This window comes from Haemaphysalis longicornis, unplaced genomic scaffold (genome assembly GCF_048455015.1).
Source record: "Haemaphysalis longicornis isolate Haplotype H1 unplaced genomic scaffold, Haemaphysalis longicornis Haplotype H1 scaffold_3, whole genome shotgun sequence".
NCBI lineage: Eukaryota > Metazoa > Arthropoda > Arachnida > Ixodida > Ixodidae > Haemaphysalis > Haemaphysalis longicornis.
The window spans coordinates 95,191,416-95,207,093 of record NW_027526335.1 but is presented as its reverse complement, the minus strand read 5'-3'; the positions used below and the strand labels follow the sequence as shown (position 1 = coordinate 95,207,093).

The following is a 15,678-nucleotide window of genomic DNA, read 5'->3' as shown; positions in this document are numbered from 1 at the left end:
TACTAAAAATTCCCCCGCATTTCCCCGAGGGGAGAATGTGAAAGTGCGAATGCACGGTTGTCGGCCCGCTTGCGGCGCTTGCGCTCGGCCCCCGCAGCCCACCGCCTCGCCGCCTTCTCTTCCATCTCTTCCATCGGGTTTGTAGTATCACGTGTACACCACGCAGTTATCAAGCCGCTATAACGCCGCTGAGTCGCCAACGCACGCCGCTGACGACGTAGTTTGAATGCGTTAAAGATATAAGCCGCGTCACTAACACTGATATCACCGTCGCGTCCGTGGCTTGGTCGGTAGAGCATCGCGCTGCGGCCGCAAAGTCCTCGGATCGAAACCTGGCGCCGGATGCTGTTTCTTTTTTAAATATAAAGGAGCACTGCGGACGCCGCCGCCGCCGGCGGTGGATGGTTTGGGGTCGCTTATAAAGTGCATTCGCACTTAAAAGTTTGCTTGCAGGAAAAATATGCATGAATGGAATTCCAGAAGCGACGTTTGTGATGCAATTTTATTGTCCAGATTAAGCTTAACCATTTTTTCTTGTTGAGAACTAATTCGTAAAATTGACTTTAGTCAGGATATATATAGTTTTCTTGTACAGTCGTAGCTGCAAGGTTTTCTTTTACATCATGCGGAGAACTTGTCCTCTCTCAAATTCTTTCGCTAGTTCACCAGTTAGACTAGCTGCTAGATGAGTATTCAGGGTGTAACTGTGAAGGGTACAAATGTTTGCATTATCACTAATACTGATCATGCATAAAGAAGATTTTTGAAGTGTATCAAAAATATTTAACAATTAGAATTTGTATTTGGAGCTGTGTTTCATTATTTGCTTTTTATTTGTTGTGAAGAAACTAGCTAGATGAGTTGCGCACAAAAACTGCCAGACGTCTATACGCATTGCATTCAGTTTAGTGTTGCACAAAGCCAGAAATGGCATGCTGCTTGCTTTGCCGCATACCTTAAGCGCATAAGTACTGGAATAGTGCACAATATCAAAGACCTTTACCAAAGAGTCAAACATCTTTCAATGGATTCTTTTGATGTCAACACCAGCTTCGAGGCGTTCCGCCATTCCGCAAGATGGCCGAAGGTAAATTCAGATGCCCTTGACAGATGACCGGATTCAATGACTGCTGCTCGGTAATTCGACTTGTTACATGCGTCCTCTTTATACATTGAAGTTGTCCCGCGCATTCTTCAGGTCCATCTCCTGGGCTACGATGTGGAGAAGCTACGGCCCCTCGTTCCAGGTGACCTCATTCCGGAGGCCAATGGAGGCACTCACGAGAGCTTCGACTACGACGATACAGAGAGAACACTGCAGGGCCGAGCAAATTATTTTCGCGAGATCAGTGAATATGGTTACAGAGACTAAATGAGGCGTCCATCTTAAACTCCATAGGTATTTTTGTGGAGCGCCCGTCCGTCCACTGCTTGGGTGTGTGAACGTCGCGAACGAGAACTGATGGGCCTTGAAAGTGAGCCCCACCCCGCGGTGGTGAACGCAGCGCCATGCTTCTGTGACAACTGAGAGAATAAAATAACAGGAGTACGTTATGACACTTTGCATAGAACATTTATGCTTTCAGGAAACATCACATGTGATACATTGCAATAAAGCCATGCTCTGGTATATCAAATTCCGAGCACCTGGTAAAGTAGCAAGCACTTGCAAGACAAAGCTAAGACTGGCATTCTTGACCTTTTCAAACTCCCCCCCCCCCCTACACACACACATACATAAGAGTACAGCCCCAGCAGGATATGAATTTCGCCGATGCCTCCGACTGTGGTGGTGATGACATAAATCTCTTGCACTTCGCTTTGTCCTGTATTCTCCCGCAACCGCCGTCGCTTTTTAAAGGGCCCCAAACAAGATCCTAAAGGTTGAGATTTTACGTGCGCATTCGCTGGAATGCTACCTAAGGAACGTCCTCCAAAAAAAATGATATAAAGGCGTTCAGTATTTGTCGAGTTATCGCTTATTAAAAAGGGCCAGCCACAATAACTGGAGCGTTCGCCATTTCTCAGCGCCTTCAAAGCGCTGTGGATGCTACGAGCTGACCATCTCCGGAAAACAACCTCGAGATAGCGCTCAATGCGCTTGAGTACCGAGGACCACGCAGCCATTGGTTCAGCTCTGTGGTACGTCACCCTTGTTCTAGCAGCCGACTCGCATGCTCCTCCGACTGCGTGGCGCAGGGGGCCGCAGCCGCCCGTCCCCGCCCGTAGGCCCGATAGCAGCCAGACAGCACTGATAGCAGCCCGATAGTCAGCCTGATATCCCTGCATAGCACTGCTTGTCGCGTCGGCCGTGCTTGCGTAGGCCCGTGAGTTGTAGGATTGGGGAAACGAGCGTTTGAAGGCCAGATAGAGGGGTTCCGAGCACAAGATACTCGCTGACGGCAAGAGAAGATTTCCACCAACGACTATAGCGGTCCGCTAGCGTTTCTTGGATGTAGCGCTGTCACGACGAACAGGCCCACCAAAGGCCGGTCGCGCAGTGAAGGCTCAGCATCGCCGCGGTTATTCGGTCACCGCTTTATGAGGCCGCATCGACGACGATCACCAGGCAAACTTTCCACCGAGCATCATCCCCTTTCACGCATTTATAAACCGATTTTCTGATAAGTCCTGCTCCGGCGAGCGGTGACCGGTTTTGGCTGCTGCGGTGTGTGCCGTTTTCTGTATACACCGCGAACTGGGCTTCTTGTCTACTGTGCAGGCAGATGCTTGGCGCGGTCGTGCGTGTAGCGGCTTGTCCGCCAGCAGAGACGTTCCATTTTTGTCGGCGTTATTAATATCTTACAAACGCCGTGCTATATTTACAAACTCAGCTAAGCTCGTGTGACGCTTAGCGACAATCGACATTGTCCCTACAAAGATACGCCATGCCGGAGCACCGCTCGCCGTTAGTGCTGAAACGTGCACCTGCGTTTCCCCACACCTGGGAACGGTGATTAGCTGCAGCATTTAAAAGAACCCAAAAGTACCTGCGCCGTACCGTTCAGTGCTTCGTGCGTCATATACGCTACTTCAGAGTAAAAATTTTACGTGAGAGTATGGTGGAGTGGCGACGAGGATTGGTAGGTAAACAAAACAAAAAAAAAGAAATGACCTTTTTTGCACGTTTGTGTGGCCCCCGCTTTACGCCGAGGTTTAATCTTTGGTTTCTGTTTCCGTTAACACGTATTCTGTTCATTGCGCGGTTGAAATTGCGACCTTCGGAAGCCTATTTAGGGCCCATTCAGCTATAAGTTCTGCAGCCGCTAGTGAACTGGACCGTATTGTGTACATGTCCGTAACAATCCCGCTACTCTAGAAGTAATTATTCAGTACGCCCTTGAAGACGGTTTCTACACATCGGTGTAGCAGTCTGACCGACTCTCCCGGACTGGACATACCTCTCCACGATCGATGTCAAGGGAGTGAACTCTGAATTTTTTGTGCCAGTGGCTGACTGAACTGTGCCTTTTTAAAATAGGGCGCCAAGATTGGAACTATGTACATTGTGTCAATTATTAGCTCACCTCTTCACCTCCGTAATTACGCCCCGCATAGCCTCATAGTCTCTGGTTTTGTTAAAGTGTTTCACTTGCTCACTTCATACAGTCTGGTTCGTGAATATAAAGAAAGGTGATGGTAGCGTGTTTAACAAATCTTATTAGCAAACAAGCATGTCTCATGCCTGATGTGGCGCTGCTCGTTAAAATGAGGCTGTATTTTTTCATTGACATCCTTTTCTATAAGACATTTTTTTGCATATTCTTTATTATATTGCAGGCACGCCCAAAAAATGACGCACAAAACATCAGAAATAGCAGTGGTTATCTGCATAAAAAGATCAGGATCACGGGCCCTGCGTACAGGGGGCTGTACAGGGGGTTTAAACCGCCCTTCGATAGGTGACAATAGAAGGGGGCATTAGGTGCCACGTCGGGTGCTTTGTGAGCGGACATTGATTTTTGCTGACTTATTTACAACAGTATATTTTGAAAGCGGAAGGAATATCACCTGTTGATGGGTTTCTCTCACCCTTTGCGGCATTACACATATTAGTGTTACAGACAAAAATAATTATGTTTACAGTTCTCTACATTAATTTTGTACAATGCCGCAGAGAGTAGATGAAAAAGAAATCTAGCATTTTGAAAATATGAATAATATTTCGGGAACCCTCGTTGCTCTTATTGCTAGTATATGAATAGCTCAAAATGCGTACAAGTAATCTTTAAAACTCAAGTCGTGGATATGACGGATGTCCGTCTGCTTGGGAGAATTCCCGAAGCTTGACGACACCAACCAATAAATAAAAAAGTACTGGGGGTACTTGAAACTTTCTAAGAATGTGAGGGCCTTCTTTTAAGAATGGAAGCTTAGTTGATGTTTTTGTTGAAACTTCTGTTGATCTGCCGTTGAACTTTCCGATGATGTTAAGGGCCACGTTCGCCAAACTTGAGCAGTCCCCAAGACAGCATCCTATTGGGTTCTTTCGGCTCGCTCGGCATTGCCCCGAGCCACCTATTCCCTCCGTAAGTACATTCCCCTGTTAAGACAGATCGAGTGGCCTGTATGGCAGCTGCCTATTTTTCTATGGCGCTGCGCTCCGTCACTCTTTCTCAGAGCCCTTCTCCGACCATCCTCCCGCTGTGCTACTTCCTTTTCCTCGTGCGCGATGTCTGGCCCGCTCCCACCCCAAACAAGACTTCAACTTTCCTGTACCAATGATTCCCTGAACCGCCCACGGCGTGTGCTTGAAGATAGACATCCGATGCACGCGCATTAAATTTAACCGTATAAATAAAAGGGGCGAGAGCCGAAGTGCCTGTTATTTCATAGTTTCGTTTAAGGGATTGGGGTGTTAAAAAATACTGGTCGGTGATTTGAGCATTGCTCAATGTATGAAACTGGAACGCAACAGGCGGAAACAGCATTTGTTTCAGTATTTTACCGACAAAATATCAGTAACAGCCGCCTTCTACAACCGCACCCTCACGTACGAGCCCACATAACGGCAGCAGACGGAAATTATGAATCGTTTACCAGCCGACGGTGAAGTAAGCCACTGCGAATGCCACTTGTCGCCTTGAGGCAGGTGTTGTAAAATAAGTATTTCTGCCTCTCTCGCGCTCGATAAAAGACGTCACCAGGAGGGGTGTCCGGGACTTGTCCCTTACTCCAGATATTTCGGTGCCGTAAGACCCGGAACTAGGAACATCCACAGGTGAGCCACACTGAGCAAATTTCGTTTCTCTTCGACCACTTTCTCAACTCTGGCCATCAGGAATGAAGCCACACATGGACGGAGCCCATTCGGGATAACATCAAGCAGCCTAAGAAGAAGAAGAAGAACATACAACAAGCGGAGGCTTAGGATATATGTGCCCGACACAGCACAAGACGCCTCTGAGCGGAGACACTACCGACGCGGAGACGACGCCGACTTCTGCCTTTTGAGCCCGGTCGCCGAGATTTGCGACGGTTGACCGGACCATGGAAGCCCTGACCTAAAGGTGGCGCCTCGTCCGACTTGAAGACGTTGAAGACGTCCTCCCGATGAAACCACCACCAATTAGTCAGTTAACTGAGCTTGTCAATAAGTTAACACAAAGTTGTGTCGCACTGAGCGAGACAGTGATAATTTGGAGGCACAATCTGAAGATTCATTCAACTGTGACGCCCCAGGTTGTGCGGCAAAAGCCAGAGCTTAAGGTAATATGTTAGAAACAAAGAGAGCGAGAGAACCTAATTGCTTCTATCAACGATCGAATTCGCGCAGAGCATAAAGAACGTCGGGAGAATCGGGCAGATAGTTGGAAAGCAGCAAAACTTCAAATGCAAATCGCACTAATGGAGCGGAAAACGATGAAGGCCGACTTGGGGTGAAACCAGATTTTGGAGATATAACGCGAATGAAAACCAAGTATCTTGTGCATCCTCCAGAACAGACTGAACGCGAAGCGACCACTACCCATACATTCCTGGAGCGAACGACAATAATTTCCGCCACATTTGTACCAGCGAAACAAAGAAAACTACCCCCAACTTAGTCATCGATGGCCTAACTACAAATGTGGCCAAGGAAATGCATTGAAGTGTGGAGACAGTGATTGAATGGACCAATGATGGAGAGTGCAAATGTGTAAATCCCGATACGTTTGACTATATTTATTCTGTCGAAGACACAAAGGCACATTTGTTAGGAGCTTGACGTATGATGCCCTCCAGAGTTCAAACATAAGACCCAAAAGAAGCAATGCTAGCGAAAGTAAGCGGCAACTGCAAAGAAATACTCTTTTGGGAGAAAGGACCTCGATTATGGCTGGGCTCGTAATTCGCCACCGTTGAAAATGAAACGCCAGTGGGAGCTGGACGATAGAAAAACGAATGAAGTACGTGGACATCTTCACCATTTTACAAGAATGCGCATAGTGAACCTTATTTCAAAGCACAGAGCTGGAACAGCACCACGCAATAGAAATTGAATCGTGCTCTTTTAGAATACCCGCAACGCAAACACGTCCCACATGCATCCGGCTGCCAAAAAAAAGGACAACTTGAGTAAACAGCACGAAAAACCCAAAACCAGGTAGCTTCTGGCTGACATGGACTTTAACTGAACTCTCATGGTTAACTAATTTATTATGTATGGGCCAGGCTCATTCATTTCTGCGTGGGGGAGGATGTTGCAAAGCAAGTAGCTCTTCCTCTCTCGTGCCCCACTGTAATCACTATGGATTTGTTCGATAAAAGACGTCATCGGGAGGGGCTCAGCAGCTCATCTCTTACTCCACAGCACGTTTCGCTGCTTTGAGAATAAAAGTTCGTGTGGGATTTTAGTTTTGGTAGCAACGAAACCTCCTCCAAGGTGAGCTGTGGAATTAACCATATGGCAAGTAGATGAAACGGCGTAATGATACAGTCGTTTTAGTGGTCAATCACGGGGTGATCTTTCCTACATAAGAGAGAGAGAGAAGGCTCTTTATTGAAAAAGCAGAGAGTTTTGCCGGCGTTTGTGATCACCTACATGCTTCTCTGCTAGGGGTCGGGGATGTAGGGAGAACAGGTCCTAGAGAGAAAGATTTATTTACATTATAGTCTTCCTACATTGAACAGAGCGTTACAGAGTACTGACAGAAACGTCAGCTTTGCCGCTAACCGTATTTTGTCTGTGGGCGCTGGACGCAGTGGAGCCACCGGTGTCAATTTGTATACAGCTTCATCGCAAAAATTTTTTGATTGTGGGGTAAGTCCTTGATTGTAGCGCCGAAGCTATATGGGCTATATGAGGCGCGCTTTACTGGAGCGCTCCGGATTAATTTTGACCACTTCGGGATATTTAACGTGCGTCGAAATCTCGCCACCCCGACGTCGTAAAAAGTCATATTTCAACAATCTAAATAATTAACAAAATAAAACCGATAGTATGGAATAAACTAAATACAAGGCGCTTTTCGTGCATTTGAAATTACCCCCTGAAACCAAGCAAAAATATCACACGTCGTGCATCAAAACGTGCGAATTTGTGGGACGTTAGGAGAGTTCAAGTTTTCTCTTGATTAAGCTGTTCCTCCGAATGACACCAGACACATCCCCCTGGGGTCAGGAGGTTCCGCATTCCGGTCACTGACGTGAGCTATGCAATCCCATCACATCAAAGATATCGTAGGGTACTCCATTGGCATCTCGAAAAGGCACGAACTGAATTTTATGACACGTGATTAAGGAAAAAATCGCATCCCTGCAAAAAACAAAGCACTGATCAATGGTTTTAGGTTGGTTAGATATGCGCCAAATGTCTGACGAAGGAATAGACACTAGTTTTTCGTGTAACAATGCTTTCACTGGGAGTCTTGATGTATGCAGCTTAAGAACAGCATTTTTCCTTTGGCGGGAGACACATGCGAATGACACGCTTTAAAACACTCATATGGTGACCTATTTCCGGCATGGATGACATGGATGGGGCGAGAACGTTATGTGTTTGCGAGTGCGCAGGTCTGTAATGTCTAATGTCTTCTTTATTACAAAGCTTGTTTATGGGCTGCAGGCACTTCATTGTGCGGGTTCTGAAGTCCAAGCTCTGCATGGAGGTTTTGGGATTTTCGTGTGGGGGTCTTATTGTGAACCTATGAGCAGGGATATTTTGCTTCTTCCATTGGGTTTTCAACTAACGCATTTGTTTGCGCACCAACTTGTGTCTTGTTTTTTCTTTTTAAAAATTGGTGCATCATACACTGTTACAAAACGTTATTTAACGGCAAACAAGTTTTCATTACCCTTTTCTACTTCTCTCCACGGTTCAAGTTAGTACGGAGCAGCTATGGGGCTTTTCAAAGGAAGTGGTCGACACCTTTCACTTTCTTACTTCGAGGTTTTTTCTGCAATATCTGTTTACCCTTTCTAGGGAGGCTTTCACGAAAATTTTAATAGATAGTCTGTTCCCTGTGCCTGTTTATCGCTAGTGCCATTCCGACACGCTCGAAGCAGTTCGGATTTCCGACTTCGACTTTTACTCAGGTTGCATGGCACAAAGCTTGGCATTTCAACCATCTTCATCTTTGGAAAGGGGCTTTGATTTTATTTCAGCGCTTTCTTGGGCTGAGTCCTTTTTTGGAGAGATCAGTTAGTCCTTAAGTTTTTACCGCATTAGCTCGCACCGAAAGAACGGATTGATGGAATTTCTATATTAGTAGCCAGTTCAGTTGCTCCACCCGCAAAATATCTTGCCGAAGCAGCATATATTCCCCCTTTTAAAGCGCTTTCTGTTTTCGCACTGTTCGTATGCGCTACTGTGTGGGTGAGTAGCCCTTTGTGGGGCGTCGGAGTACGCACACTAGATTCCGAGTACGAGCACAGGGTTTTATGGTGTCAACCCTCCTATACTGCTTGCGCAATAATTGATTCATTGACCTAGCTATGCTTCGGGCATGACCCGGCACGCAACCTTCCTTGCATAGCCTCGTCCAATGTCACCCCCAAGTATGTATAACATTGCTATGCTAACAACAGCAATATCAACTGTCGGTAATGCCAACTGCCAGCAATAGCAACTGTCGGGTATGCGTCGGCGTGTGCCTAACGTTCCGCTTTGATGTCTAGCAACGTCAACCGGTGCTCGCCACTCGTAGTACAGGGAGTACTTTGCCCAGTAGGCACTGGTTGGCGACGTTAGCCGCCTGAAAGCGTGCTGTGATATGTTTGTTTAAAAAGCAACGTAAATTATTGAGCCAGAAGCTTCTGTTGGGCAAAACGTCGTTTTCGGCACAATAAAAAAGTATCCGAGGTCACGGGTTCAATGTCCGAATTTGGCGACCATATTTCTGGTGGGGGGAAAAACGAAAACGCCTGTGTCAAGATTTCGCCACCTGTTAAAAATTCCCAGATGGTAAAAATTCACCTGTCGCCCTGCACTGTGGCCCGCCTTATAGCCTAGCTCTAACATCAGCACGTTAGACACCCAATACTCTTTTTTAACTCAAGAGACGAGTTTTCAGAGTGGCCATGACCCAGTACGCTGGCCTGGAAACAATTTTACCCGCGCGAGAAGCAGAATTGACTCGCCATCGCTGATACCTTTGCGTTGTAAGTGGCACAAGTGCATTAAAATTTAGAATAGCATACCAAATGTTTAATTTCGTTCGTTATATTGAATGTTTTTCTATGTAAGTGTTGTTTACAGCGAGGTTCGGCTCCATTCTGTCTTGGATTACCTACTTCTGGGATTGGGGACATTGCCCAGCTCATTGTACGTCCTCGTTGCCGTCGTCATTTTGCACGAAAAGCCCGTTAGCGGCCACACAGCTGTGGAACATTTATCCTTTTTTTTTTAGTTTCGACGTACGGTTACAATGAACTGTCCTTTTCCAGTTGGCCGGAAACGATAGGCGCGAAAATAATCACAAAGATAGCAGCAGAAGAACACGAAGAGCATTGAACATACGATATGATGGGAGAGCGACAGAGCGCGAGACCTGATATACAGGTGGCGCTAAAAGTAATTGGAACACCGTGTCGTAAATTTACAAGACTTTCTTCCGAAAACTGCCTGACTTCATTGGTTTGCATTTAAAGCCATCCTCCCTAACAGCAAAACTGTCCTGTAAACCGGTAAGGGCTGTCATAAAGCCAGTAAGACAAAGATTTTGAGATAGAGTTAAGCCGCTATGTAACGAACCTTTATATAAGGAATTCCTGGATTTAACGAAGTTCTTCAATTCCTCATTGCCACCCTCATTGAAGCCCAAGTAATTGCGACCGCTATGTAACGAAATGTCGCGGCGGTTAACCTTGATGCAACGAAGTCGGCGAGCTGAGTTGTCATTTTTTTTTTGGCATCGACCGGAGAAGTGAACCATTATAGCGAATACTAGCCCTACCATAAGGAGTCAACAGCAATGAAAACGTGTGGAATCGCCTAAACACGAAATTCGTCATGATAATGAACGGAGGGGATGGCACCATCCCATGGCTAACGTAAAAGTCCCTTCTGATTTTGTTGGTGTAGCGTGACACCACAGCAGCTAGCAATAGTAAGTACCGTTCAAGTTTATTTTTCACCCACACCGCCAACTACCGTGCGTTTCCACGTGTCAGTGCGGTTTCGATTCCAGAGTTAAGTTTTGAGCTTCTAGACCGTCCTGACGGCGTGTAGTCGCGCGTCTCCACGTGTAGCTGTGGCATCCGGTTCGTCGGTGATGAGCGCTGCTGGTAGAAAACGAAAAGTTGTGTCTTTTCAAAAGAAGCGCAGAGCTTTAAATGCCGTCTCCGCTGGCGAGAAAGAAGAATGTTGCCGCCTAGTATAGTATCCCACCCAGCACACTCTAAACGATCTTGATGCGGTAAAGAGCATCCAGTTCGCAAAAAGGCCCCCTTTCAGCATAAGTTTCGTTCTTGTAACTCGTTAAGGCACCGAAAAGAGTCAAAATGCACAAGTGATACATGTGTTACGTTTGTCAATACGGGGGGTAAGTGACCTTGCTTCTTTGGAGCGCCGTGCTGTGCCTCAGCTCGTGCGAAACCTGAAGACGAAACTCCCGCAGTTTTTTTTCTGTAAAAAAAAATCCATGAAGGGTCAGTCCACCTTCACTGATGTCTAGCATTTTGGCTCCGTTGCTGCTTCGTTCCCGCGAGCCTTAACTCGAAACCTGCATGTAACGACAACCTGGATGTAACAAAAAATGTCGAACTCTTGTCAACTTCATTACATTCTGGTTTAACTGCGGTCACAAATACTTGTTCCAAGTACTTATGACGGTGCCTGTACATGGTACACCTGATATACACTCTAAATTTTTTCACGCATAGTAAGCGTGAAACACGCTCGTTTGCGCCGGAAACTTCCATTTGAACACCACGTGACTCTAAATACGCGTGAGTTTCTTCGATATAAGCGTGAAGCGGGTTGGGAAAACCCGCATTCACTTTCTTTTACGCGTGATGCAAGATTGCATGCGTGTAAACCATAAAAATCACGCTAAGAAAAATCTCGCGCCAGTGATCGCGCCTTTCCTAATCACGCATATACATGTCCTTATACATATCCACAACGGAGCCGCGGGGCGCGCTGATGCATGTTGCTGCGACTTGCGCTTCTTTTCTTTATTTTGTCATGCGGAGGGATTGAAAGGTGGTGCTCGCTTCAGCGGTTTTGGCGGGAAAACGGAGTTATGGAGCCGTTGGAGGAATCGGCCGAACTAGGCGGTTTACGCGTCGTGTCTTTCTGCCATTCACGTGTGTACTGCGCGGAGTGTTCGCTTTTTGTGGTAAAAAGTGGCAAAGAAGAAACAGTCTGATGGGTGATTTGACCTTGATTGGGTGGTGTGCCGCGGGGTTGGTGCGAGGGAACACCGAGTGTCGACTGCCGGGAATTCTTGCGCGACACGGCACCGTTCACTACGTACTCCACTTTTCCGGCCGGATGGCGTTCTTATAGGAGTCAGCTGTCATGCATTGGCGCTTGGAATATCCAGGTAAGCAAATTATTTCCTAATGTCTTTGCTGATAATATATTGAACTATTATCTGAATAACGACGTTTTTAGTGTATTGTGTAGATCTGCCTATTGACCTCGGACGACGCATTAGTTAGTGTCAGGCCTAGTTCTCTATGTAGCTTATGTTGGACACGGATCACGCGGTCGACCGGGAAAGTTGAGAAGAAAGAACGAAGGGGTACGTTTCTTGCTGTGGCTGGGAGTCGTTTGTCTCGTTCGCCGTCCGGTTTCCGTCGGTCTCGGCATATGGCGCTCGACATGTTTGGCTTGTTGGCGGTAAACTTCGCGGCCGCGATTGCGGTTCAAGTCGGTGGCCGTTCTCGGGCGAGGAGAAGGAGGAGGGGGATGGCACCGTCTGCTCTTTCCGTCCTCCGCAGAGCACTTCGAAAATAACGAAAAATGTTATCTAACGCAAATTCACACAGTGGACGCGCACATTACGAAACGCTGAAAATCGTGTTCCATTGTACAGAACCGCCGCTTTAAGACCGCATTAAAAATGTGCTCGTTTATTCTGCACATCGCGGCAGACGTTTGCGTGTTGTATGAGAGTGCAAACGCACTGATTGAAGCCGCTTTTTATCTTCGCCAGGTTTGACCCGTGGACATCGTTTGCCGGAGCACTGTATGAGGCGACGTGAAGCAGCTGGTATGCGGCAGAACACAGAGAAGTCGTGGATGCAACTGGACACGCCTTGGTGCTGTGTTTGTGTGTGTGTGTGTGTTACATAAATAACATTAGGTGTCTGTCTGCTTTCAGGCAGTTACTAGGGTTCGTTTAAGTAGTAGTTACAGGTTACTGCATCGACGAAATTTCATGGGTGCTAAAAATGCTGCGCGATTTGTCGATGAAACGACACCTCGCCTGATTTAAGTTCATAGCAGTATTCCCGTGCTGCTTTAAAGCGGCATCAACAGTTCCTCTGGAGCCTATTTTGTAGTTCCCGTCTTCATTCCTCAGATTTCTCTGTTCGGAAGCCTTCTTGTAAGTTATGGTGAATAAAAAGTTTTGCTCAAATTTGAAATCTGCTCAAATTTCTTTGACTCTAATCTTTGGTTCAAAATATCAACCTTTGCAGCAATCTTCTCCAGACTTCCTAACCTAATTTTCTCCACAAACGTATGGGTATAGTTGGCGAAAGAATGCACATCACAGGCCTAATTGTGTGGGATTCACTAGGTGCACTTGTTCAAGATACTTCATGAACGCTTGTTTTGCACTGCCTTCAACGGCGCTGGGGTTTATCACAACCGGAATTCAGCGGCAATCCTAAACCCCCTTCTTCTGCATACACTACTAAGTTTGGGGTCGTGTATAACGAAGAATAAACGCCGTAATCATAACGTGACGCTTGTCGATCCGGGACTGGCGACCTTCTTAACGCTTAGTGAAGATGAAAAACAGGATTTGTCTTTACCTGAAGCGGCATTTTCCAGCTGTGTACAAGACTTCTCTCTGACCGTCAGAAATCATCTAAAAAGAAAGCTAAAATAAGATAATGTTTGTTTTGCCGTATTTATGTGCTTGGTTGGTGCTCCAATCTACCCAGGGCATGATTACCGCACAGCAACTATCGTCTTCTTTCAGCTTTCTCTCTAATCGATTTCTTACGGTCAGAGAGGCCTCTTATACACAGCTGGAGGATGCCGCATGAGGTAAGAATAAACCTCTTTTTCACCTTCACTAAGCGTTAAGAAGGTTTCCATTCACGGATGGCAAGCCTGAACGCTTAGCGTGATAATTCACCACGCCTAACACAAGCATGCGAAAATTGTCTTGTACTCACGCTTGACAAGCGTCACGCATCCTGCGAGTCACGCTTAGATCGGCGCCGATCTAAGAGTACACGGCGTACTTGCGAGTCACGCCGGCCGCGGCCGGCGTTTACCAGTAATAAACGAGGAAGGAGGCGAGGAGGGAGGGGGGGAGGGCGGAAGGCGCATACTTTATTGGGTTGAATTTCACAAAGATGAAAATGTCGCTTTTAGCCAATTTCTATTAGGACAACCTTCCTGAACACTTCCATGCTCTGACTAAGTCAACTATTTTTACAACAGTTGCTTGACCAGTTTAGTTGTTTATAAAACCGGCGCGAATGCCTTTACGAAGTGTTTTGGTCTTCCAAAAAATACTCAGGAGCATTCAACATAATTTATTTCACACAAAAAGTATGTCTAGTTTTTGACCGTTTTTCTTGCAAAGAAATTTTCTACATGATCACCTTTTCTGATGATCTTTCACAGGGCTGATCCTAGGAGAATTCAAACAAGTACTTTCATTTTCAACCTCTTTTTGATGTTGTTTTCATGAGTTACGTGCACAACACTTAATAGCCCTAAAGATATTAAGTTTCTCTAACGTCGTACTATGTTAAAAAAATTCTAGAAGCGTTGCTAATGACACCCTGCTTCTGGTGGCTGCAGTTGTATCCCTCTGTGTGCTCCCAAGGAAAGGCGTAAGGCTATAGTTTCATAATTTGTTTCAAACCAATAGCATAGCAATGGTAGTATGCATACAGAAAACCTTGCATACTGCAACGAATAAAGCAATAAATATTTCATTGGTTGAGTTTGAATGCGTAAGGCTCTCAACCCGTCGAGGGCGAACTTGCGATTCCGCAAGTGTGTTTATTTATTTATTTAATAATTATTTTTTATTTATTTATTTGATACCGGCTTCGGCTTTGCATGTATTACAGCAGGGAGATACATAACACTAAGCATCAAATTTGAGAACAATAACCAAATAATTTTTCAAAGCGTGGTGAAAATCGTCACTGTAAATATGGATAAAATCATACATGGAAGATAATTACACTATCATATTGATCTAAGATAAAATGAATCACGCAAGGCGTCACCTTCAAAGGAAAGTTAATCATTTGATTTAAGATTGCGGTCTCACTTTGGGATATGTAGAATGGCGCTTGGATATACTTCTCCCCATCGATTCCAGAGTTCGAATGATAGAAATTACAAAAAAATTGGAAGCTGAGGTTTCGTCTGTGATCTTTCACGTCTTACCATTGAAGTTTACTTTTACTCCAACACTGAGCACACATGAGTGAAATACGGTTGTTCTTTTATAAAAGTAAACTGGAGGTTCGCTGTTATTTTGTTTCAGAAAGCCAAACACACGTGCAGCCGTAACTTTTATGTTGTCAACATGCCTTTTTAACCTCTAACCTCTCATTAAATACACTCCTGGTTATTTATATTTCCCGGCCGTTCTTAAAGCAGCGTAATTTACGGTATACGTATTCAATTGGAATGACGGTTTTTTTGTAACGGTGACGTTAACACACTTTTTAATATTCAACGACTTTTCTGAATCAGCACACCAGGATGTTATTAAAATCGAATCTTGCGGCAGGTATCCGGAATCACGTTCATTCGCTACAGTTCTGTAAACTACACAGTCATTCGCGACCATTTTGAACACATTTGAGGCCAATAGTAATATCATTTATGTATAACAGAAACAAAAGAGGGCCCGCGACTGACCCTTGGGAATTCCTGAGGGCACAGGAACATATCGGGACGAGCAACCATTTAGAGCGACCGACTGCTGTCTTAGAGAGAGATACTCGGCTATTCATGCAATAACCGATTCATTCAGTTTATGGACCGCAATGTACTAACAAGCAGCTCATATAAAACACCGTCCAATGCTTTTTTGCAGTCCA

General features: G+C 45.7%; 1 protein-coding gene across 3 annotated transcripts in view; it reads left to right on the top strand.

Moving 5' to 3' along the window:
* LOC144174890 (alpha-tocopherol transfer protein-like) overlaps nucleotides 1-1,554 on the top strand; it is a 56,559-nt gene extending 55,005 nt beyond the window's left edge. For 2 of the 3 annotated variants that reach the window (XM_077703857.1, XM_077703859.1), the window contains exon 6: nucleotides 1,199-1,554. In XM_077703857.1, the coding sequence (XP_077559983.1) occupies nucleotides 1,199-1,372 (174 nt within the window). In that variant the 3' untranslated portion in view covers nucleotides 1,373-1,554. The remainder of the gene's footprint in view (nucleotides 1-1,198) is intronic. The other variant, XM_077703858.1, reaches the window with a different exon arrangement.
* The last annotated feature ends 14,124 nt before the right edge of the window (nucleotides 1,555-15,678 follow it).